This window comes from Monopterus albus, unplaced genomic scaffold (assembly GCF_001952655.1).
Source record: "Monopterus albus unplaced genomic scaffold, M_albus_1.0 scaffold3.1, whole genome shotgun sequence".
Classification (NCBI taxonomy): Eukaryota; Metazoa; Chordata; class Actinopteri; order Synbranchiformes; family Synbranchidae; genus Monopterus; species Monopterus albus.
Window position 1 is genome coordinate 7,132,898 of NW_018127883.1, and position 25,008 is coordinate 7,157,905.

The 25,008-nt window shown below is 42.4% G+C and overlaps 2 protein-coding genes across 5 annotated transcripts in view; one reads left to right on the forward strand and one right to left on the reverse strand.

Annotated features, from left to right (window-relative positions):
• The window catches only part of cdh23 (cadherin-related 23), a 163,217-nt gene extending 146,471 nt beyond the window's left edge, over positions 1 to 16,746 (forward strand). For 3 of the 4 annotated variants that reach the window (XM_020598881.1, XM_020598907.1, XM_020598888.1), the window contains 30 exons: positions 1,177 to 1,357; positions 1,438 to 1,571; positions 2,011 to 2,220; positions 4,772 to 4,879; positions 5,699 to 5,801; positions 6,699 to 6,824; positions 6,914 to 7,117; positions 7,388 to 7,846; positions 7,955 to 8,071; positions 8,166 to 8,390; positions 8,607 to 8,776; positions 9,056 to 9,193; positions 9,357 to 9,476; positions 9,877 to 10,054; positions 10,293 to 10,504; positions 10,690 to 10,884; positions 10,987 to 11,100; positions 11,209 to 11,338; positions 11,651 to 11,914; positions 12,001 to 12,162; positions 12,736 to 12,992; positions 13,090 to 13,187; positions 13,361 to 13,481; positions 13,574 to 13,653; positions 13,813 to 13,853; positions 13,981 to 14,041; positions 14,409 to 14,538; positions 14,732 to 14,851; positions 15,309 to 15,419; positions 15,908 to 16,746. In XM_020598881.1, coding sequence (XP_020454537.1) covers positions 1,177 to 1,357; positions 1,438 to 1,571; positions 2,011 to 2,220; positions 4,772 to 4,879; positions 5,699 to 5,801; positions 6,699 to 6,824; positions 6,914 to 7,117; positions 7,388 to 7,846; positions 7,955 to 8,071; positions 8,166 to 8,390; positions 8,607 to 8,776; positions 9,056 to 9,193; positions 9,357 to 9,476; positions 9,877 to 10,054; positions 10,293 to 10,504; positions 10,690 to 10,884; positions 10,987 to 11,100; positions 11,209 to 11,338; positions 11,651 to 11,914; positions 12,001 to 12,162; positions 12,736 to 12,992; positions 13,090 to 13,187; positions 13,361 to 13,481; positions 13,574 to 13,653; positions 13,813 to 13,853; positions 13,981 to 14,041; positions 14,409 to 14,538; positions 14,732 to 14,851; positions 15,309 to 15,419; positions 15,908 to 16,249 — 4,911 coding nt within the window. In that variant the 3' untranslated portion in view covers positions 16,250 to 16,746. The remainder of the gene's footprint in view (positions 1 to 1,176; positions 1,358 to 1,437; positions 1,572 to 2,010; positions 2,221 to 4,771; positions 4,880 to 5,698; positions 5,802 to 6,698; positions 6,825 to 6,913; positions 7,118 to 7,387; positions 7,847 to 7,954; positions 8,072 to 8,165; positions 8,391 to 8,606; positions 8,777 to 9,055; positions 9,194 to 9,356; positions 9,477 to 9,876; positions 10,055 to 10,292; positions 10,505 to 10,689; positions 10,885 to 10,986; positions 11,101 to 11,208; positions 11,339 to 11,650; positions 11,915 to 12,000; positions 12,163 to 12,735; positions 12,993 to 13,089; positions 13,188 to 13,360; positions 13,482 to 13,573; positions 13,654 to 13,812; positions 13,854 to 13,980; positions 14,042 to 14,408; positions 14,539 to 14,731; positions 14,852 to 15,308; positions 15,420 to 15,907) is intronic. The other variant, XM_020598898.1, reaches the window with a different exon arrangement.
• A 1,545-nt stretch (positions 16,747 to 18,291) lies between these two features.
• eif3s6ip (eukaryotic translation initiation factor 3, subunit 6 interacting protein) lies at positions 18,292 to 24,734 on the reverse strand. Its single transcript, XM_020598926.1, has 15 exons — positions 24,569 to 24,734; positions 24,252 to 24,300; positions 23,906 to 24,116; positions 23,702 to 23,781; positions 23,348 to 23,409; positions 23,153 to 23,222; positions 22,974 to 23,047; positions 22,384 to 22,555; positions 21,944 to 22,098; positions 21,556 to 21,726; positions 21,040 to 21,173; positions 20,463 to 20,636; positions 20,057 to 20,246; positions 19,781 to 19,861; positions 18,292 to 18,480 (listed from the first exon to the last, which is right to left on the reverse strand). The coding sequence occupies exons 1-15, from the start codon at positions 24,590 to 24,592 to the stop codon at positions 18,403 to 18,405; spliced, it is 1,725 nt and encodes a 574-aa protein (XP_020454582.1). The 5' UTR covers positions 24,593 to 24,734; the 3' UTR covers positions 18,292 to 18,402.
• Between the last annotated feature and the right edge of the window lie 274 nt (positions 24,735 to 25,008).

Below are 25,008 nucleotides of genomic sequence, written 5' to 3' on the forward strand. Positions count from 1 at the left end.
CTGGAAAACAAATCTTCTCCCAAACAGTAGTTCTCTTGCAAACTTAATAAGATCGTCCTCCAGGATTTTCCTAGATTTTGCTGCATTCATTTACCCTCTACCTTTACAAGCCTTCCAAGGCCGGCTGCTGACGCCCATCCCCATACCATGATGCTGCTACCACCGTGCTTCACAATGGGGATGGCGTGTTTGTGGTGATGTGCAGTGTTTGGCGTCAAACATAACGTCTTGTCTGACCAAAAAGCATCATTTTGGTCTCATCAGACCAAAGAACTTTCTTCCACCTGACCATGGGGTTTCCCACATGCCTTTTGCCGACCTCTAGTCGAGATTTAATATGAGTTTTTTTCAACAGTGGCTTCTCTTTGCCACTCTCTCATAAAGCTTGGACTGGTGAAGAACCCAGACGACAGTCGTTGTATGTCTTAAAACTGCTCAAGCTCTGCCGGGTTGCACGGAGTTCAGGCATGAACAGCCTTTTTCAAGTCCAGCCACAAATTCTCTGTTGGATTGAGGTCTGGGCTTTGACTCGGCCACTCAAGAACACTCACCTCGTTGTCTTTAAACCATTTCTCTGTAGCTTTCGCTGTATGCTTCGGGTCATTGTCTTGCTGGAAAATAAATCTTCTCCCAAACCGTAGTTCTCTTGCAGAATGAATAAGACTGTCCTCCAGGATTTTTCTGTATTTTGCCACATCCATTTTACCTTACCTTACCTTTACAAGCCTTCCAGGGCCGGCTGCCGAGAAGCATTGTGATGCTGTCACCACCGTGCTTCACAGTGGGGATGGTGTGTTTGTGGTGATGTGCAGTGTTTGGTGTCCACCAATTAGGTCAGTCATTTTAAAGGTGGGCTTATTTCCCATTACATATTTTTATTTAATTGACATTACTTTGTAGAAACCTGTTTTCATTTTGACATTAAAGAGGATTTTTATAATTTTTTTTTTGCCAAAAAAGCCAAATTATATTGACCATGATTGATTGATAAAATCAATAAAAGGGTAAAACATCCAAGGGGGTGAATACTTTTTATAGGCACTGTATATTAGCTTAGTGTGAATTTAGCTAACTGTTGGTATCCACCTTTTCTCTTCCACACATGCTGTACATGACACATCCTCACTCACCTCTCTCGATGAACATGTTAAAAACTCACTCTTCGTCCCTTTTTAGGTGCTTGTAAACGTCATAGACGTGAACGATGTGACACCTACTTTCCCCAGAGCCTACGAGGGCCCCTTCGAGGTTACTGAGGGCCAGCCAGGACCCCGAGTCTGCACACTCAAAGCCAGCGATCAAGACTCCGGGCTCAATGGCCAAGTAGAGTACAGCATCACCGGTGGAGACTTCCAAAGTCAGTACAGGACTGGTTTTCTGTGGAGATTACGATCTGTTGTTGAAACCTGTATCCCTGAGCCTCTGTCTCTCTGTCAGATGAGTTCATGATTGCTCCAGTGGAGGGTGAGCTTCGGGTGAGGAGAGATGTAGAGCTGGACAGAGAGACCATGGCCTTCTACAATATAACAGTCACAGCTCGAGACCTGGGCACCCCGTCTCGCAACAGCTCGGTAGGCATTATTCTATAAACACACACATACTTGCCATGTTGTCTTGAACGATCAGGATCTTCTGCGCTGTAATTTGGTTTGCGTGGAAAATAATCACATACAACAAAAATAATTTGACTCGTATATCATATTCTGCCAAATTCATTAGCTACACAGTTACACATGTAATATGTCTCTAAAAGGAACCTTGGTCTTTATTTACATTAAGTCAAGTTTAAAATCCCAGGCAAGTATTTGGGACAGGTTATATTCCATATTGACATTTAAGTCATAAACATGTTATAGCAACTGCTTAATAATATTTTTAATTGGATTATAAGAAATATGGGAAAGATGCATATTTTTTAATGGTCTATTAAAATGGGCCACCTAAATGAGATGTGGATCACTAGCATAAGCATGAACCGGAAGTTTAACTTATGACTTGTGTTTTCCTCAGGTCATGGTGGGGGTGCTTGTGCTGGACATCAATGATAATGATCCAGTTCTTCTGAACCTGCCTTTCAACACCAGTGTGAGCGAGGGTGCCTCTATACACACCTCTGTGGCCACAGTCCAAGCAAAAGATGCAGACAGCGGACGCAATGCACTGCTCACTTATAACATCACTGCGGGCAACCTGGATGGAGCCTTCTACATCGTTGACACGGTGAGAGAAATGGATGGTATGGTTTAAGCAGAAGGCACAGAAAAACACAACTCACTGATGAAGTAACAGTGGAGCAGAGGTTTAAAAAAGGGAAAAGCATGGAGGATTGTGACTGGCAGCTCCCAGATTAGATCACACATTAGGTTGTCAGTTTAACCTGACCTGGTACAGGTGTTCCAGCTCACTCGTATATCCTTGCTATATATATATTCACACATCAGCAGATGGTGACAGGAAACAATGCACAGCATAAATATATCACTGAGTACATACAAATACTGCCTTTCCTTCATCATTAGCAAAGGGAGCGTAAAAAAGGCGAATACTGTAGTAGGACAGGGGTGTACACAGGTAATATGTAATAAACTGCACAGACTGGAGTGTATTTGAGACTAAAGCTCCAGACCTGGAAGAACTCACTGACACTGTGACATCTTAGATCAGTTTCTGTGAGGATGTGTGTGTGCCCAAAAAGACCTTCTGCACATACAACAACAACAAGCCCTGGTTTACAGCAAGACTCAAGCAGCTTTGTCGTGCCAAAGAGGAGGCTTACCGAAGTGTGGACAGGACTCTGTACAGCCAGGCCAGGAACACACTGACAAGGGAGATCGGAGCAGCAAAGAGGAGCTACTCTGAAAAACTGAAAGCTCAGGTTTCACCCAACGACAGCCAATTGTGTGGGGGAGCCTGAAAACCATCACTGGCTATAGAAAACCATCCCCCCTGCTGTAGAGGACCGTCAACTAGCAGACCACCTGAATGCGTTCTACTGCAGGTTTGATAAACAACACTCCCCCCTCACCCTCCCCACCTCAGTCCCAGCAGCTGCTCCCCCGACAATCACCACCCTTCCCTCCAGCCCCCCACCTCTAACAATCTGTGAAAATCTTTAAAAAACAAAGGATTAGAAAGGCACCAGGCCCAGATGGCGTGACCCCCTCCTGCTTGAAAGTGTGCGCTGATCAGCTGGCCCCATCTTCACACTCATCTTCAACAGGTCACTGGAGCTGTGTGAAGTCCCCTCCTGCTTCAAACGCTCCACCATCATCCCAGTTCCCAAGAAAACCCCCATCAGTGGATTGAACGACTACAGACCTGTCGCCCTGACATCTGTAGTTATGAAGTCCTTTGAAAGACTGGTGTTGGCCCACCTGAAGGACATCGTAGATCCCCTGCAGTTCGCCTACCAGGCAAACTGGTCAGTGGACGATGCGGTGCAAATGGCACTGCGTTACATCCTGCAACACCTCGACTCCCCAGGGATGTATGCATGGGTCCTCTTTGTGGACTTCAGCTCAGCGTTCAACACCATCATCCCGGACATCCTCCACGCCAAACTGACCCAGCTCACTGTGCCTGCCTCCACCTGTCAGTGGATTACTAGCTTTCTGACAGACAGGAAGCAGCAGGTGAGGCTGGGGAAAACCACATCCAGCACCCGGACAATAAGCACAGGTGCCCCCCAGGGATGTGTGCTCTCCCCTCTGCTGTTTTCACTCTACACACTTTATGTTTGTATGTAATTTGATATTTTTGGTGCACTCTCCACATAGTGATATGCTGCTGTTTTGTTCTCAGATTATTACGCTGACCACAGGTGGCTAGATGATCTATCACTGTAAGTTTAAGGTTAATGTTTGTTGGTGCTAGTCATGCATTTATGGTGGCAAGCTTTATGGTGATAGGATGGGCGGGTCAGACAAATTGTCGACTTTGCAGAGGATGCATTTCCTGTGCCAGCTCAGGAAGTTCGACCTGCCCCAGGAGCTGCTGATACAGTTCTACAGAGGAATCATCGAGTCTGTTCTCTGCACCTCCATCACTGTCTGGTTTGGCTCAGCAACCAAACAGGACAAGTACAGACTTCAGCGGACAGTCAGGACTGCAGAAAAGGTCATTGGTGTGAGCCTGCCCTCCATGGAGGACCTGTACACCTCATGGGTCAAAAGGAGGGTGGAGAGGATCACTGCTGACCCCTCACACCCGCGACATAATTTGTTTGAACTCCTCCGCTCTGGACAGCATTACAGGTCACTGTACACCAAAGGAACCAGGCACAGGGACAGTTTCTTCCCCCGAGCTGTTACTCTGATGAACACTTAACCAACGACAGTATGACTGGACAATAACCCTCAGTGCAATACCTGTGTATATACATTGTACAGATTATACAGATCCATACAGGTCTCTAGTTTTAAGTACTCTACTTTAATCCCTATTTATCTCATTTCAACAAACATTCCTTTGTTGTCTGCATTGTTTACTTCTGTTTATACTGCTTATTCTGCATTGCTTGCACTGTTTGTTGCTGTCAATGTTGCTGTTAATACTGCTTATTTAGTTATATTACACTGCCTTATGCTGGCTTACTGTTTGCACATTGAAAGTCGATGTACCAGAGACAAATTCCTTGTGTGTCCGTCACACCTGGCCAATAAAGCAGATTCTGATTCTGATTTTCTGATTCAGATTTTAAAACCATATCATAATGTAAGGAATGGATCTCTGAACACAGATGTGACTTCTTTCTTCCCCTCTCTGCCTCCAGACAGGTGTGGTTCAAGTGAACAGGCCGCTTGACAGAGAGCGAGTGGCTGAATACAGACTCACGATTACTGTCAAAGACAACCCTGAGAACCCTCGCATTGCTCGCAGGGTAACCTCATTCTCGCATGTACACTATGCCGCAAGCACTTACATTTCCACATTGGCAGTTTCAGATAAAGACCACTGAAACAACTGTAAGTGCGTGCCAGGGATGTAAAACCTTGTCTTTTCAAGCCACTTTTACAGAATTTATAATGACAGGCAAATCTGAATTTCAAGCTGTAAAAAAAAAATAACAACTTGAAACTCAAAGATGGTATTTCCCACTAAGTTTTGATCATAATGTGAATGAGCTGAATGTAGTCCACGTCAGCTTATTCCATGTGTAGGATTTTCTGCACCAGAGGTTCATTTCAGAAAATTACAAAACTCAGCAATAGAGTTTTCAGTACTATTGTAGATTTAAACTATGTTTCATGGGCCTACAGTATGCGTCATATATCTGGCTAATGATAAGACTCTCACCCACACAATTTACTTTAAATAATACACAGTGTTGTCGATTGCATGTTTCAAATGTTGACATATCAACTGTCTTTACATGCTTGAAAGAATAAATCAAATCAAAATCAAATCAACAAATCAAAATTTTCTCTTTGTAAAGGTGAGAAATTGTTCTAGCCAAGAGCTGCCAACACGTTAACCACCAGTAGTAGTAGTAGTAGTAGTAGTAGTAGTGTGCACAGGACAACAACTGCAAAACCTGGCTATTTAACCTCAACAAAACAGTGTAGTGCTTTGTGGCAGTTTGCCTCTTTGACTGCTCATTAACTTATTTTTCTTTGCTCCTCACCCTCATCTTTTGCTGTACCACATAATCCTTTGCTTATATAACTGTTTCATCCACTTTTTGTGCCCACTCCACCAGGATTCAGACCTCTTGGTGATCACTATTCTGGATGAAAATGACAACAGGCCTATATTCACCAAGACCAGCTACAGGGGTGAAATCACTGAAAACTCTGCAGCAGGTTAGCATCCAGGCTGGTGTGCCTGTCTCTCTCTCTTTTCCTTTGTGTGTGGGGCAATAATAAGTGCAGCACCGTGCATAGTGTGCAAACGCTGTCTACCCCACTTCCTGAACTAGTTTATATACAGCACATATTAAGTAAAGGTTTTGTGCTGTTACTCTAGAGCTTTAAAAGTGGATTTGTTTGCATGGGCCAGTCTGTAACCACTGATTATTTGAATACAGAATATGAGTGATAATCTTGTTGATGATCAGAATTATCAGTGTCACTCTAGCATTTTCCCAGAATATGCTCAAGTCACATTTACTGTTTTAGTAATAGATGTAGCAGCAGGTGGTAACTGACTTAGTATAAAAAAGTCTGATTTGGTTGTGGTTGTTTGACTTCTCTGTGGTGGAAATTGTTACTATAGTTATCCACCCCTCTAATGCAAGTTCAAATGAACTTACTCCAGTGATGCCTTTTATGGTTTTAGTACAAAGTATCTCAGCTGAGAGGACAGAGGCCTAAACTCTTGCGTAGAGAGATCAGTCTGACAAAGAGCTCATTATTCACACATACTTTTTAAGTATGACATTCAAAGCCAGGTGGTCAGTATCTCATGGGAGGACAAGGCAGGTCAGTAAAAGTCAGAGACCGGGCAAGATAGCAAAATGAAGGCCATCCAACCTTATCTAGCTACAGAAGAAATAATGAGCTGTTTTCCCACATCTAGCTTTTCCTGCAGGCATACTCATTAGTACAAACAGGGAGAATTCACATACATGTATTTAAGTATGAATATAAGGATAAATATACAAGGATAATATAAAAATGTGATATAGTATATGAATATAAAGATAAATTTGACATCAAATTCTCCACCTGCCCCACACTTTACTTCTGTCGGCCCTTTAGGCAGCACTGTAACAGTGTTAAATGGACCGGTTCTGGCTGAGGATAAGGACATCGGGCCTAATGCTGTGGTGAAGTACCGCCTGCTAGGACCCAGGGTGGACCTCTTTACTGTGGATGCTGATACTGGTAATATTATGACTTCTCAGCAAGCAGACACAGAGGAACATTAGAAAACCACAGTGCAAATGATAATGTCTCTCTGCGTCTCCCTTCAGGTGTAATACTTGTGCGGCAGGGGGCGAAGTTGGACCGTGAGGCATTTCAAGATCCTCGGGTAGAGGTCCTTCTAGTTGCAGAGGACATAGGAGGTTTAAACAGCAGTGTCCCTCTAACAGTTACCATCCTGGACCAAAATGACAACCCTCCTGTCTTCAGCCCATCCAGCTTCAGCGTTCAACTCCCTGAGAACAGCCCCACTGGTGCGTGTGTTGGCTTGTGCCTAATGATCTGTGTGTATGCGTGTCCTGGGAGGAATATGACTTGAATATAATCCACAGTGTTCACCAAGTTTAAGTTGTCACTGACAGGAAAGTATATTGAAATAACAGTTTAAAGTTCTTTGTGTGATGCTGTACACTTAGCTTTGTTGCATTTCCCCGTGTGTGGGTTCTGGGGTTACATGTTGGGAATGGCAATTCCTAGTCACAGTATGTGTTTTTGTGTCCCAGTCTTAACTGTGCCTCTTCCAGGTGTGGTGGTGACTCAGCTGTCCGCCACTGATGCTGACTCTGGCTCTAATGGCTGGCTGATGTATCGGCTGGAAAGCGGTGCTCAGGATCGCTTTGTGGTTGGCCCGCTCTCTGGGGCTGTCTTGGTAGGCAACACCACTCTAGATAGAGAAGAGCGCGAGTCCTATCGCCTGGTCGTTGTGGCAATTGATCGTGGCACACCCCCTTTGACAGGCACAGCCACCCTGACAGTCATCTTGGATGATGTAAATGACTCACGGCCCCGTTTTTTGGAGCCCGTAACCATGATAAATGTCAACGAGTCCACGCCGCCTGGTGTAGTGGTGGCCACTCTGACTGCTGAGGACCTAGATCTGCATCCCCGGCTGGAGTATTACATCATCTCAGTGGAGGCAAAGGATGATGGGAACAAGCCAGTGGATGGCCTGCAGGAATCCTTTGGTATTGATTTACACACTGGTGAGACATTGATCTTAGCCATTTAATATCATGCTTTGGAGAGCTTTGCTTTATTCATGATGTTATGATAATAGGGAAATGATTAGATGTGTTTCTATGAATATTCAGGTGCAGTGTTCGTACGGAACCCGATCAACAGAGAGCTGGTAGCTACATTTGAGATCATTGTATCTGTACATGACAATGCCAGCGATGTTATTGACAAGTCACAGAGTGTTCCTAATGGTAAGTTAAGGTTTAACATGAAACCAGTCTACAATTTCATACATTCAGTTTCTTAGTTATTTTCACTGTCTTCTTAATGTGACCTTCTCTTTAGCGAGACTAACCATCAACGTGTTGGATGTAAATGACAATGCCCCTCGTTTCCGGCCCTTTGGAGTGACCAATTTCACAGAGAAGATTTTAGAAGGAGCTCAGCCAGGCACAACACTGCTGTCAGTCTCAGCTGTAGACCCGGATAAAGGTCCCAACGGCCAGGTCACCTACCAGCTGCTTCACTTGCCCCGAGGAGGCTACGTCAGACTGGAGGACCCTGCCATTGGTATGACCACCAGCACATTTGTTGAGGTGTGCAGGGCAGAAATTTACATCAGGTAGCAAATACAGAAAAAGAAAATTCCCAGTTTCATTTAAGATATATTCTAAGCTTTATACGCTTTTATGTGTTACCTCCTTGTTGTCATCATGTAAAGTCTGATTATAAGTTTGACTGGATGGAATCATATCTGGATCTATCACTGCATTGCAATGTTTTCAGGTAAGGTCGTAGCGAACCAGACTGTAGATTTTGAGCAGATACAGTGGCTTAATTTCACAATCCAGGCCCAGGACCATGGCACTCCTCCCAGGATAACTGAGCTGCCAGTTTATCTCTGTATTGTGGATGTCAATGACAACAATCCTATCTTCCTACAACCCTCATATCAGGTAATGAACAAAATATTAAGAAACAAATATATGCTTAATTGTTTAAAATAAAACCCTGAACATTTTCTGTGCAGTATGCACTTACCATTGTTAACTAACTTCTAGCGAAGTCAGTTTTTCATGTAAATTTTGTGTATGTTGAGAATATTACAGTAATAATTAGGACAGTAGTTTAGTAATGCACTGTATTTAGAAGTTGTTGTTTTTTTTATTAAAATTAAAATAATTTTATTCTTGTAGTGTCTCTGAGCCAAAGTGTGTGTTTATATGTATTTACAGGAGCCAGTGTTTGAGAATGTGAACCTGGGTACCACCATAGTTCGCGTCAGCGCTACAGATGCTGATTCTGGCCTCTTTTCTGTCATTGAGTATAGCCTGGTAGACGGAGAGGGCAAGTTTGGCATAAAACCGTCTACTGTAAGTTAACTCATACATAAGCACTACTAGTCCTAAAGTAAAAGGGACTATGCACTGCTCCTACTTTTCTTCTACTTTTTTGATGGGCCTGGCTCTGACTCAAATAAAGGTCTTGATTCAGCCACCACTCCCAGTCAGTACTTGTATTTCTTCTCTGTGCCAGGGTGAGATCTACGTCCTCTCTCCTCTGGACAGAGAGACAAAGGACCATTACACTCTAACCGCCGTTGCCCGAGACAACCCTGGTGGCAGTCCCAACAACAGGCGAGAGAACGCTGTCCAGGTAGACATAACTGGCTAGAATTAAACAAGGATCTCTTGTGAATGACAATTTGAATATATGTTTGCAAACTCTACACTCATATAATTAGTGCACATTAACACCAAATACCATCTATAGGGGCTTCCGGTGACTAAACACTTATGTCAGTGAGATGCTGGAATATGATAGATGGAAGCTACCACATCTGGTCTATGAAACCTTTGTTTCCCATAGTTTCTTATGAAATATCTGTCATCTGTAGGTTTTGTGCCCTAGTAGAATCAACATGATTTTGCTGATATAATAAGTTAAAATCCTCTGATAATATATGCCATGTATCCTGAATATAACCTGTTATAGAAAATAATTTCTTGTGCTTTAATTGTTCCTCGTACATCATCTGCCTGTTGGCGCCCTTCAGGTCCTAGTGACAGTTCTTGATATTAATGACTATCGACCACGTTTTACGGAGAGGGTGTACAACACCAGCGTGTTTGAGAATGAGCCCAGTGGGACGTCTGTGATCACAGTGAAGGCTATTGACCTGGATGAAGGAGAGAATGGAGCAGTACTTTACACCATGTTGGGACCCCATTCAGGTATGAATACACTCATAAAATCCTCAGTAGCATCATCTAGTTACAATAATTATTCTGAAAGTACTATTTACTTTATTGCAATATAATTTAATATTTCCTAAAGTTCAGTAAATATTCATCCAGTAACTTTATTTTTTTTGTATTATGTACAGTATTTAATGTTGAAAATATTGCTGCTAAAATTTTGAAAGGGCATGTTTGAGGCTAACATGATGGCAAAACTTCTCTGTTCTTGTAGATGCATTCTCCCTGGATCCAAACACAGGACTGATCCGTTCTCGCCGCCTGCTTCAGTCTTCGGAGAGTTTCAACCTGACCGTGGTGGCTACAGACCAGGGGCGTCCTCCACTGTGGGGCACTGCAGACCTGATCATCATAGTCATAGACGTTAACGACAACAGACCTGTGTTTGTCAGGCCCGCCAATGGAACTATCATCCATATCTTAGAGGTATCTGCTGTCGCTATGTCAAGCCTTTGTCAGCATGTGTGTGTGCACGTTCCTTTTCGTTTTTCATTTTTTTGATCATCTGATGAACAAAGAAACCCTCATAAAATAAAGTTCTAGTATTCGAGTTACACAGTTTGTTAGATCAATCAAGAAGCTCACACAAACACATACTGATCTTCATGTAGGAGCAGCCACCAGGAGTGCTGGTGTATGAAGCCCATGCAACGGACGCTGATGAGGGTGTGAACGGAGAGGTCCGTTATGCCTTCTTGCAGACCGGATCAGGTAACAGAGACTGGGAAAACTTCCACATTGATGCCATGTCTGGAGTCATAACAACTACTGTGAAACTGGACCGAGAGAAACAGGCCCTCTATAGCGTGAGTCAGCTCTCAATATGTGTGTGTGTTTGTGCAGTTGATGTACTGTACTTGAGTGCATAGGTATGTATATCTCTAACCGAGTGCAAACAACTCGATCAGCTTATAATTGTGGCTCGTGACATGGGCCAACCGGTGCCTTACGAGACCACGCAGCCTCTGCAGGTGGCACTTTTGGACATTGATGACAACGAACCCGTCTTCCTTAAGCCACCGGTGAGTATGAAGCACTCTAAGTACATCATAATGCAGTTGCCTGTACAGAAAAACTGCTGTTAAACTGACGTATATTTGTTGGCCTGTATGTATGTGTGTGCACCTCAGCGTGGCGCCTTGCCGTACCAGTTGCTCACAGTGCTTGAGCAATCCCCTCCAGGTACTGTCGTGGGGAACATAACCAGAGCTTTGGATGCCGATGAAGGCTCCAATGCCATCGTCTACTACTTCATTGCAGGTACTACAGTGGTCTTCACACACACAGTAGCCAGATGTTATAAGATTTTGACATTCATGATGATAAAGCTTTTATCTATCAGAGAAATTACTGATGTTAGTCTGCCCAAAGTAAGGTAGTGGATTTAAAAGAATTTAGAGTATATCCATACTGTTTAACTGGACACTCTTGTATTCATTGTGTGGTCAGATGAAAGTACTTCAAAAGTTTAGGACTAATGAGGACATTTGTATAGATATATCTTTTTTCTTTCTGAAGCTGCTTTTGTACTTGAGATTACTGAAGAAGAATCACTTTCATCAATTCCTGCAGGGGGAAACAGTGATGGGAACTTTGGCTTGAGTATAAATGGAGAGCTGAAGGTCCTCAAGGAACTGGACCGGGAGGTGATCCCAGCTTACTCCATCATCGTCAAGGCTTCTAGCAACAGGAGCTGGGCTCCTCCTAGGAGCATGAGGGCAGCACAACCCAAACCCCTGGACCCTGCCCAGGACCCCAGCCTGCTGGAAGTTCGAATTGAACTGGAAGACATCAATGATCAGACACCACGCTTCACCAAGGCTGAGTACACTGCAGGTAATGTGGATTCCTGCATGTAGTGTATGTGTATAGTAGTCGATGTAAATTCACTATAACAATCCCACTTTGCTTCTTTGTTTTAGGAGTTGCAGCAAACGCCAAAGTGGGCTCAGATCTGATCCAGGTCCTGGCTATAGACAATGACATCGGCAACAACAGCTTGGTCCAGTATCACATCGTTACAATCCGCTACTTCCAGACACAGAGCAATGGTAGTGAGGATGTTGGCAGCATCTTCACCATCGGTGAGCTTCTTTACATACGCTATCCACACTGTTTTGAAACAATATATACATTTTAGATGTATGGCCTGTTTAACACAACAAACTGCCCATACAGTGTCTGCCTGTTACATGTTTGGTTTTGATAGATTTTTACTTGTCAAAAATGTCATAAAAGCACAAGTAGTACTATGTGAACATGAAAAATTTTCAGCCAAAATTTTGTGATTGCCACCAAATTCCATGAAAAAGCCCAAATTAATAATGCTTTAGTTTGCATCTCAATACTTTCACTTCCTCGGCCTCTCTCTCTTTGACAAGTTCACTGATGTGTTTTTTCACTATGGAACTCTGTGACATCTATGACAGGAAGAAGATGTATCAGACATTGGATACACAGGCAATATTTGTTAGAAGAATAAGGTTGTTTCTGAAAGATTTTTTCCTTTGGTGTTAGTCAATAATATGAAATGTTATTGAATCAAAATTTAACACGACCTTTATATTTATTTTTTATACTGGGAGCTTGTTTGCTATTGAGTCCAATTCGCATTCTACTGTATGTAGAGACAATATTCTGTCCCATCATTTCCACAGGACTGACAGATGGTATCATCAGAACCTATGACCTCTTCACGGCCTACAATCCAGGCTATTTTCAGCTTGAGATCTTGGCATGCGACATCGCTGGACACAGCACAACCGCCAATGTGAATATATATATTCTCCGGGATGACCAAAGGGTCAAGATAGTCTTCAATGAGATCCCTGATTTGGTCCGTGAAAACCAGGAGAACTTCATCAAGCTGCTGTCCAACATTACCGGAGCCATTGTCAACTTAGATGACATACAGGTCAGGCTACTTTATGGTAATGTGCTTTATGTAACTTCCACATTTTTGTTTGTGTTGCATAAATATCTGGTGCCTTTGTCTCTCTCCTTTTATCCAGTTCCATGTGGACCAGAAGGGCAGAGTGAACTATGCTCAGACAGACATGCTAATCCACGTTGTCAACAATCAGACCAACACCATCCTAGATGTTCAGAGGTCTCCTTTATCCTCATTAAATCTTTCACTCCAGAGTTATGTGGTAACACTGTCATTTATATACTGCAGTATATGCATTGTAAGGCCTATCTGTCCTTTAACACAGGCTCTACAGTACATGGATTACTGTATATTCTGTCATGAGTTTATCTCTGTTGTGGTGTTTTATGCAGGGTCATTCAGATGATCGATGAGAACAAGGAACAGCTGAGAAACCTGTTCAGAAGTTACAACGTGGTGGATGTTCAGCCTGCTGTCACTGACAAACTGCCTGACGACATCTCCACACTACAGGTCTACAAAGCTGGAACCTCCAGACACCTGTCCCAGATGTTTTATGTTTCACAGATCTTAAACTTATACAGTGCAACTTTTTTCCCTTGCAGCTAGTCATCATTATTCTGGCTGTGCTGCTGTGCTTGGCGGGAATTTTGTTTGCCACTATGAACTGGCATTACCGCAGAGTGTAAGAATCTGTCATTCTGTGAAATAGTGCAATTTCATATTAATTTACATTTATAAACTTTGTATGTGCTGAGGCATGCTCTGTGTTGTATTGTCTTTGTTTGAGCAGCAGAATCAGCATGTTTACCTTCTTATGACTTCCTTTTTTGCTGTCTTGCAGACACCAGAGGAAACTGAAAGCTATCGTTGCAGGATCAACAGGTGAGAAGCAGCTAGGTTGAAGGGACGGTCCCAGGAGCTTTTTACTTCAGGATGTGGCTTTTACCATGTTATTGCACGATACCTGTATGTGTCAGTTTAGTGCAGCGAGGCTGTTTCTCTGTTCCAGGGAACCAGGGTTTAATGGATATCCTGGACATGCCCAACACTAACAAGTACTCTTTTGAGGGGTGAGATAATAGCGATGGCATTTTCACATCTCCGTGGTACACACTACCTAAAGGGAATTCTCACTGAATATTGCTTTGTGTTGTTTTCCTGCAAGTCTAGTTTTCAAATATTTCTGTCAGTGTTGTTTTAGTTGAGTATTATTGTGAAGATCAAGGACAAGCTTTTCTGAAATTTCAAGAATTAAAGTCAAAAAGGCCAGAATGTCACAATTCCATTAAGTAAACTAACATCCAAAATTTTCATTAATTTTAATTCAGCTTATTTGAAATAAGGCTGGTATCTCTATTGTTTTAATTTTAGAACTCTCACACAATCTAATAAAACAACTTCAAAGGCAGATGTGTATAATGCTCTTTGCTTCTGCAGGGCTAATCCAGTGTGGCTAGACCCATTCTGTCATAACCTGGAGCTGGCTGCACAGGCTGACCATGAGGATGATCTACCGGAGAACCTGAGTGAGATACCTGACCTGTGGAACAGCCCTGCACGCACTCATGTCAGTATCACCATTAATCACCATTAAAGTATCTCAAAACAATACTCTGCGTTTAATAGGTCATATTTTACTCCAGGGAGAATAAAGGCATGGTGAATTCATATGATTTGTAATGGCACTGCTCACTGAGTCAACCGTTACACGGATTTACTATCATACTATTTTTAAGCAACCATGTGTGTTGTCTTTACAGGGTACATTTGGTCGTGAGCCTCAAGCGAAGCCAGAGGATGATCGTTACTTAAGAGCAGCCATTCAGGAGTATGACAACATCTCTAAACTGGGCCAGATCATGAGGGAGGGGCCTATCAAGGTGAGACACCTGCATGTTAGATTAGCCAGGGATGGAAAATGCCCAATCTCAGAAACCTCCTGTTGTTGGGCATGTGTGCTCTCCTTACATCCTTCCCAAAATGCATTGGGGGGTAAAGTCAGAGGACAGGACCTAAGACTTCCTCCAGTGTGTCCTGAGAGCAAAACAGAGAGAGAGAGAACCCAAGGACTTGAGGATATGTTGCCGAGACCCATGTAATGATAGGTTAAATGTGACACCTAGTGGGAGGTAGGTCGGAAGGGCAAGGGGTAGAATAAAGATGGCTGGCATGATAAACAAGGTCTCGGTTATTGTCTGAACACAACAACCCAGATGTTTAGATAAGGGTCTTGACATCCCCTTTGTGTATTCTCTTTTATGACCAGTGTGACAGTGAGGGGTGTGTGATTTGGATAACATGAAGAACTCTGTTTGATTGTAACTGCTGTCCTGTCAGGGTTCCCTCCTCAAGGTGGTCCTGGATGACTACCTGAGGCTGAAAAAGCTCTTTGCAGCCCGACTTGTCACCGTATCCAACACTCAGGGAGATCACTCATCAGTCACTGAGGTGGGATCGAGAAAAATGGATTACCATCTTCACCTGCTGCTGTGCTATTCCTGTCTGACACTGCTGAACAGTGATCACTCCTCTGATTTCCCATTCTGACATCCTGCCTGCTGCTCTGATGATGCACCTTCTCACTAGTTTCTATGATCCCATGAACCAGACTTTGAGTCAAATTGAAGGTTGCTTTGATGCCAAAACCCCCAACTGTGCAGTTTTTGCAAACAAGTTCATGCCAAGAATAGTTTGCACCTACTTAATCCAGGTCTGGTTTAACATCTGTTATCCTCTGCTGATCTATCGTCTCCCTGCATTTTCGGGTTGTCATCTTTTGCTGCAAGTGAAACACTGACTGCTCTGCAAAGCCTTTCCTTCTACTGGTTTACCTCTTTCCAGCTCTTAGCTGTTTCTTACAACTCTTCTGTATTTTTGTCTGATGCATGAACATGTTATTTGTCCCCTCTCATCTTGTCATTCTTCTCCCTCAACAGCTGGTCCAGAGTGATCTAGACGACGATGAGGATGAGCGTTTGAGCACAGGCGGAGGTCGTGGCACTCTGCGCTTCAAACATAAGCTTCCTGTGGAGTTGAAGGGTCCCGACGGTGTTCACGTGGTCCATGGCAGCACAGGTACCCTCTTGACCTCTGACCTCAACAGCCTACCTGAGGATGACCAGCGTGCCCTGGCACGTTCTCTGGAGGCACTGAATGCTGATGGGGGGCTTTATTTGGAACGCAATGCCCGCACAGAGTCTGCCAAGTCTACCCCAATGCACCGTCACAAGGACGGGGACAACCTGTCACAGTCCCCCCTAGAAATCACAGAGTTATGACTAGCCGAGGCCTCGCTGGTCTGAGCCCAACCATGACTCATGTGTGTCCTTGTGCCTCTACACCGACACCCTGACAAGGTTGAGGAGGATGCGAGGAGGAGTGTGTGTAGTCTAGGACAACTCATCGGCTAACCTCAGTGCATCTGTGAGATAGCCTTCAAGGGAACTTACCAGAGTTGGTTTTAGTGGATCTTATGCTGAAGATGGTCCCACATTAAGTGCTTCAGGAGAAGGTTTGTTCAAATGACATTTAGGAGTTGGAACATCATTAGCAGAACACCTGTCTTCAGCATGACAAAACCAACTGATGTCATCCACTTTCATCTGAAGAGCTAAGTCTAAAGGAGAGACTAAGCCTCCCTATGGGAGAAGCTTGTTGAACTGTGACCTTATCATGTTCTTAAGGTGCCTCATTCTCACTAATTCTTTGACGTTGCACCTGGGCTGCATACACTCATGTAAACACACTCAAGAAAATGAAGCTACACATACCCAGACCAGCGGATAACAACTCATCGGCTAACCTCAGTGTGAGATAGCCTTCAAGGGAACTTACCGACAACTCATCGGCTAACCTCAGTGCATCTGTGAGATAGCCTTCAAGGGAACTTACCAGAGTTGGTTTTAGTGGATCTTATGCTGAAGATGGTCCCACATTAAGTGCTTCAGGAGAAGGTTTGTTCAAATGACATTTAGGAGTTGGAACATCATTAGCAGAACACCTGTCTTCAGCATGACAAAACCAACTGATGTCATCCACTTTCATCTGAAGAGCTAAGTCTAAAGGAGAGACTAAGCCTCCCTATGGGAGAAGCTTGTTGAACTGTGACCTTATCATGTTCTTAAGGTGCCTCATTCTCACTAATTCTTTGACGTTGCACCTGGGCTGCATACACTCATGTAAACACACTCAAGAAAATGAAGCTACACATACCCAGACCAGCGGATGGCCATCGGAGGAACTGAGATAATGACAGTTCCTCATAATGTTCTGACATTTTGCAATCTGTGCTGGAGGAGTAAGGATGGGACAGTAAGACTTTTCTCTTTAGATCTTAGATGCATTCTGTTGGTGGGAAATTATAACAGACGTTTAATGCAAAAAAGAGCACTTCTATTATTTTCCCCACTCATACTTTGAGTGACGTTTTCACCTGAAACCAAGAGGAAGAGGGGCCCTTTCTGCAATTAAGTACTGTGGTAATTTAAAAAAAAAATGTGATCAATAGCAAAAATACAAAACACTTCCTATCTGCATGGCAGCAGTGAACATTCAGACCCTGGTCCTGCTCTCCATCTTTAGTGTGGACTGAATCAGTCATGTGGGAGGGGACTCCTCATTAAGAACTTAAAGAAATGAAATGAATGAAAGATGGTGGGAGTTGTATGAACATTATTTTAGGCTGGAAACTCATGAAAAAAGTTTTAATTTTTTCAGAAATTTGCTATTAAATGCAGTCAAAGCAAGCCTTGGTAAAGAAAAGGTATGAACTATCCAGTTTTTATAGACATAAATATGGCATTGTGCCCACAAAGACTTTACACTGCCACCTGCGGGAGTAAAAGAATCATGCTCAAAGTGAGCAGTTTGCTTTATTTTTTTATTTTATTAAAAAAATATATGTGAGGGGATTAAGATATTTTTGAAGAAAATGCTGGCTTACCAAAACAGGTAGGGAATAATTTTAGATATTTGGAGTTTGTGTATATTGTGCTATGGTGATATGTCTGTTTTCCTTTATGACAACTGATGCTGTTTTTGATGTGTTGTTTTTAAAATTTATTTTCTATATTTTCATTTAGTAAATTTTTTTTTATTTGTCATTACTGTCACCAGCCCTGAGATCTGTGTTGGGAAATATTGTTAGATGATCTGTGACATTAAAAGAAATATGCAACAACGTCAAATGTTGGTGGAATGACAGGATAATAACCAGAAACATCAGGCAACTGATGCAGCACAAAAAGCTCAAGCAGGACATTTTAAGCATCAATTCATAGAAAAATCAGGGGATCTGAAACACACTGACAGAAACAACGGATTTTAGTATGCCACATCCTCCTTTTATTACCAGGTTACACTTAAAAAATTTCCATTAGTAATAGCTGTCAAAACACCACCAACAACAACAGGTCTTCTTCACTGCTGCTGGTCAGACTCCTCTGCTCGTGGTGCTTCCTGACGCCACAGTGGTAGCAGCGGCTGGCATTTTCTTCAGGGTCCTATTTAACTGTAAAAAGACAGAGGCAAAATTATTTTCAGAGTTTGATGCACAAAACATAACAAGCAGTCCTATGATCAAAACAATTTCAGAAGAAGGCTAGCAATGGAATTAGTCATTACAAGTATGTTTGGGAGATTTTTATACAATGATGTCAGTGAAAATACTTTTCCATGTTGAATCAAGGTGGCCCTGTTTAATCTTGGGTGTTAAAATACATCTCAGTGATCCGAAAACAAGTAGACAACAGAGACATCACCTTTTTACACCTGTGAATATACATGTATCTCCAAGGTTCCCTGCTGACCATTTGTGTTGAGATTTCACTACCGCTCCCACATATTCAAAGGTCACAGTACAATTATTACTTCAGTCTGTTACTAGACAAGCACCAGTATTCTGCCTATCCAAAGAAGACAACCATCCGATTTGAACATGGATGTAACACTCACCGGCCACTTTATTAGGCACGATTGTATGCACTTCAGTGCAACACTTCCGCCTTAACATCTGTGTATGAAGCTCAAAATGCATCGGTTTTTAGTGAAATTGTCATAAATGCATTAATTCAATAATATGTTTATTATTGAGGTCATAATTAAAGGTGGTGGTGTACTGGACTACATTATATTCAGAGGTTTTCCTAATATCATGTATGTAGCTAGGAAGGACAAAAATATAGACACACCTCTGAATATAATGTAGTCCAGTACACCACCACCTTTAACTATGGCCTCAATAATAAACATATAAATGAATTTCTACATTTATGACAGTTTCACCAAAAACTGACATTTTGAGCTTCATAAAAACAGATATTAAGGCAGAAGTGGTGCAGTGAATTGCATATAGTTGTACAGATGTGCCTATTAAAGTGGCCGGTGAGTGTAATATGAACGCTATCAAAATACACTGATGGATTTGTATCTGACTTTACTCTGCATTTTTTCTTTTTCTTTTGAGTGTTGGCATACTTTCACCTAAGCAACCACCACGTCCTGCATCAATGATGCATTTTCCTTGAATGGCCTTGTTGGAGATGCATCAGGACGCATTAGCAATTACATTACAAAAGATACACGGTCAAACACGTCGGCAAGTGGTTTCAGTAATTGGATCACAGTCCGCCTTCGTGGTTGTATACACTTGTAATTTGCACTGTCCATTTGCGATCCAATTGCCCAGGACACCTTTCAAAACCAAGTCTAAACAGGGTCAGTATGTCGTTAGTACAAAAAATGTCTTCTGATGCCTTAAATAATTATCAGCATCAAAACTCCAGGAAGAGGCATGATGGATCACTACTTACCTCCTCAAATTTGTGGATCTGCCTGATGAAAAAGTCTCCATACCGACGAGCCACTTTAGTGTCAGCAATGTGGATCATGTCCTGTGGGAGCATTACAGAGAAAGGGCTCAAACATACACAGCCACTTAAAACAACCTACTGTATGATTTTGACCAAATCAACAGTGCTTTTGGCAGCAGCACGTTCCACTCGCCCTGTGACATACTATTTAAACTGTATGTGATGATGAAGAAAAGTTTAATTCACTGTTTTCACTGAACAGACTCTTTATCACACCTTGTCAATGTAAAAGTCAACCTCAGACGCAGACTGGAACTCTCCATCCAGAGCTGAGATGCCGCTGGTCCACACCAGGTTTTTCATCTTATGTTTGAAGACCAGCAGCTGAATACGGAACTCCTGCTCAGTCATGTCCAGGAATCCTGCCAGCTTGGCCACGGGCATGGTAGTGTACAGCTTCAGGAAACTGGAGATGCACATTGTGACTTAGATGACAATGTATAGACACCCTGCAACCACATCTTACTCAACAGGTTTCTACAAAGTATTTAAGAACGAGATGGATGAAACAAGAGAGTCTGGATAAGAATTTGATACATTTCCTATAACAAAGCAGAAAAAACTGCATCCAAAATGTTTTTACTTTTACTACTCCGTACAAGTAAGTTGTAGTAAGCTCTACCTGCGGATGGTTGAGAGCTGAGCCTGCTGCTGCACCTCCTCAGCAAAGACCTTCAGCTGCTGCTGGAATGGTTCTTTGTGGTAGTTGGGGTGGACATTGTCATAGTTTGGCACTACGGGGGACAAGAACTTGGGACAGGCGAAACTGAACAGCTCCTCAAACACCTGTAGGTCTCTGAGATGGAAACAGGAACATGTGTCATTCAGCATATTATTACTGCTGGGCACCACTGTTACTGACTGGTCCTTGCACTACAGGCAACTGTGGATGCAGAGCGGTTACTAAATCCCCAACAAGTAAAACAGACCTATATCTGGCTCAGATCCCACAAGCAAAAAAAAAAGAAACACCTTTATGGTACAAGAAACAGTAAAGTCGTACCTCATTTTCATAATTTTATGTTAACTCTTACATGACAAGACAGGACAAAACTATTTACAGCATGGCCAATATAAAGAGGTCATGTAAGTTGTACGAGATAACACAAAAATGAAATAAATGCAGTAAAGAACACAGTAAGACAGTACCTGGAGAACAAGTACATTTACTCCAGTGCAACATGACTTTTCTTTCTTACCCCTTTTGCATTCGCAGCATCTTGTCGCCGTACTTCTCCCTCAGCTGGGTGTGGATGCTCTCGTCAATGCGCATTGGGTACATGGTGAGCGCAATGGCCAGCAGGCCATGCATCTGCTCATTTTGCTTGTTAATCTAAAAATAAATATAAATAGCACATTATATTAGCTCTCTTGATATATTGGCTTTTCAACCAACATCAGAATATGATTCCAGGCTGAGCACAGGACTAAAATAACCAAAAGATGCATCTCTGGTTTATATTGAGCTTAGGATTCAAGGTCCTTCTCTAGGAAATGTTACCTAATAATTACAAAGCATACAATCACATTAGTGTAATATTTCACATACACATGCCAAAATGGATTTAACGAGAATTAAACACAACCTAAAAACTCTGAGACATTGTGGTCATCAACAAAAACAACTGATCCCTTCATGATCCAATACGCAGGATAAGTTACTAAAGCAGAAAACTACCCATCTATGTTATCTAATACACATTGCTCTGACTGACCATCTCATATTTATATGTCGACCTCTGGAACATGTTTCTCGTCCTCTGGATGTAGAGCAGGATGTTGGCAAAGACTCGGATGGCATCCTGGTAGCGCCTCATCATCAGGTATGCAAACCCCACATAGTAATAGGTAGTAATCTGGCACTCGGGCACACGAGAGTACATACTCTGAAAGACCAAAAAAAAAAAAAAAATCAACATAGATACAGGTCCGCGAATTAGACAGAAGAACACAAAAGTCTAGGGTCTAAAACTGAATGAACCTGTTGAAAAAAATTGAAATACTTTGGAGGAAAAGTAAACAAACAGAGGACTCAACACACTCAGTGGTATCATCACTAAAGCAAGTTACTTTCTACATTAGGTGCTCTAAATAAGACCGTACCTTCTTGTTGAGCTCAATGTTCTCTAGGACTTTGATGGCCTGGTAATAATCACCCAGCAGAGAGTGAAGCCTCAGGAGCCCCACCAAGCTGAAGTAACCCAACATCTTGTACAAGGAGTGACGCCCATACTCTCCAGCCACACTCTCTGGGTCTCCTGCAACACACCATCAAAATTAACTTGACCCATGACAGTATGTCTGGACAATGCAGTGCAATACCTGTAAATATACATTGTACATATATATCACTGAATCCAGACTCAGGTCTGGATCCACACTCAAGTCCATATGTTGAGTTTGCTTTCACACCAGAAAAGCAACCAACTACCATGCACCACAGTTTAACAGGACTTTAAATTTATAGAGAACTTAAACTGCACCTGATCTGGGTCATTATCACAAGATCTAGGGCCTTTAATCCACAAACCACTGGTCTTTACCTCCACTGGTGTACACCTCAAGCTGGCGGTTAATGTTGCTCTTGTCCACCAGGGAGTGGAGAACGTTGAGGACACTGTGGACGTTCCAGATCTTTGGGTTGTTTCTCAGGAATTCAATTTCCTCTTCTGACTTCTTGGCTGTTTTACAGCGGTACTGACTGAAAGACTGGAACTAAAGAGTGGAGAGTGTAATTCCCCTATTGGCATTTAGATATGCTTTCAGTGGTCTGTCAGATATAAAGTGAGGTTGGGCCACATCTAAAAGGACTAAAAAACAAAAGTACTATGTGAACGTTAGGGGTGTGACAACACACTTAGCTCACAGGATGAGACAATTCATGATACCTGGTTCACAAGAACAAGATGAGATATTTTAACACAAATTTTCAGGTATCTTCAATGATGAAATATATGACTGGAAATATTGTCATATTATAATATTGTGAGATCTCATCACACCCCTAGTTAAAGTGCTATTTAATACACCACACATCTGGTACTCCTTGTAGGTACTTGCAACCACTGATTCTTGTTCTATTATGGGCAAGTCTAGTTAATTGAGGACACATTAACAATGTAACCAACTATACCTGGTAGATAAACTCATCAATGATGTCCCAGAGCCACTGGTTTGGCAGCTCCAAGGGGGCTGGGCCATCAGCATCTGTTTAGAAAATTCTCCTTTGACTGGTCTTGCATTAGCTGTTATTTTACACTGACAACTACAGTCAGGTGAGAGAAAAATGTCAAAAATATTCTTGAAGCTTACTGAGAATGTAGTTGAAGAGGTTGCAGTAATTGTAGTATGACTCAAACCTCTGGTCCAATGTCGGTCCACCCTGATCAACAAGAAAATTTTTACAGTAAAATTCTTGGGACGGTTTTCACACATTGTGCAGGTTCCTCAATGACCAAGAAGGAAATTTATGTGCTTATTAAGTGTTTATATTAAGCAGTTACTTACGCTGACTTTAGCGTAGATATGTCTGTAGTAGAGTTCCTTATAGAGGATGAGAAACACAGCATCTGTTGGAGATACAGGAAAACAATGACAGGAAACACGCTCATTACTGAACTCACTTATCGCTAAACTTGTAAACACCACTTAAAAAACACAAACAAATGTAAAAATGCCAAAACACAACTATCCTGCCTTTGCATGCGCAATCACATGTTCATGTTTTAGCTAATGACAGTAGAAAACTGTTGGGCAAATTTCTATTTAACGCGTTCTAAGAACGTTTAAAAGAATGAATGAATTTCTGCAATAAACAACAAAAGATGTCTGTGCAGCAGCATTAACAGATGATACACTCACCGTTGCCAACAAGTGATGCAATGGCCTCAGCCTCTGGCCAGGGAGAAGTCTTGAAGAAACGGTCAGTCAACTTGTTCCAGCTGAACAGGAACAACATCAGAAGGGGTACGCCAGCCACATCACACAAACACAGCTCTAATGTCTCATGTAAATCAGACAACATCCCCACCACACAGAGAGGTTTATACACAGATTTGAGTTTACCTATTCTCATATACATCCTGGATTTCATAGATCTTCTGCTCGATGCTCTCACTGGACACGTGGTTGGACTGCAGCTCATAAACCTTCTGGTCGATCAGGTCAGAGATTGTTTTGTGGAAATACTGCAGGAAGTTCTTGATAACCTCTGGGATGACGTGGTAGGTCTGCTGTTCATACTGCCTCTCATAGGCCAGGTCTGCTTTGGGGTCACCTGCAAATTGGGAGAATGATGCTGAAACTCACACACACAGTATATGAAGTACTTCAACTCCGTACAGCTTGTTTAATGTACGAACTATGATTTTGTACAGTTACATGAATAGAAACCGATGGTGTATATACTAACCGGTGTGCAGGTCGTAGTCGGTTGGGTAGGTGTAGGCATAAGGATCACCCTGTGAGGAAACACAGCAGTCGGGCATTTGTTGCAGATCTTAACAGCGTGTAATCGTTACTTACTTAGCCTAAAAAGCTATCCTCTACATTACAAAGCTACATAAAGTTACAAGTTGGTACACTTATGTAAAGTTATGGTTACATATGTTTCAGAAACAAGGCTACAACCATTAACCGGCGGAATTAACGTTAGCTATGCGGCTAGCTAGGTGTCATTGTTATTATCGTGAAACCTTTGAGATATCTAGAAGAAAAATGTATACTGACTTCCTCTTCGTCATGATATGACATGATGCAGATTACTTGTCCAAGCTTGTTAATCACTAGAACGAAAAAGGAGAATGTGTACTCGGCTAACTAACGCTGCTAAACCACGCAGATGGCGCTGGAGAAACGGAAGGAAGCGGAAAGAAGTTCTGAGTGGGAACGAGGCATTATGGGAAACTGAGTACCCGTCATGTGTGTTTGTGTGTGCCTTTCATTTTACTTTCATTATGGGGACCGAAACCTGTTAACACGCTCACATTGCTGAGACTTGGCCAAGGAAACCACTGGATTTTAGGGTGGCAATATAGTTTAAGGTTAGGTTAAGTGTTAGGGTTAGGGTTAGGCAAGTAGTGGTTAAGGTTAGGATAAGTCCTCAGGAAATGAATGTACAGTAAGTCAATGTAAAGCCCCCACAAGGAATGAAAACAATCTCCTGAATG

What these genes read in the sequence shown, in the direction of transcription:
- eif3s6ip (XM_020598926.1), bottom strand. Translation starts at nt 24,592, where the DNA reads ATGTCATATCATGACGAAGAGGAA. An exon ending in CCTCTTCAACTACATTCTCA is followed by an intron (nt 23,048 to 23,152) that starts GTAAGCTTCAAG and finishes TTTTCTAAACAG; the next exon opens with ATGCTGATGGCCCAGCCCCC. An exon ending in CGACATATAAATATGAGATG is followed by an intron (nt 21,174 to 21,555) that starts GTCAGTCAGAGC and finishes ATTTATTTTTAG; the next exon opens with ATTAACAAGCAAAATGAGCA.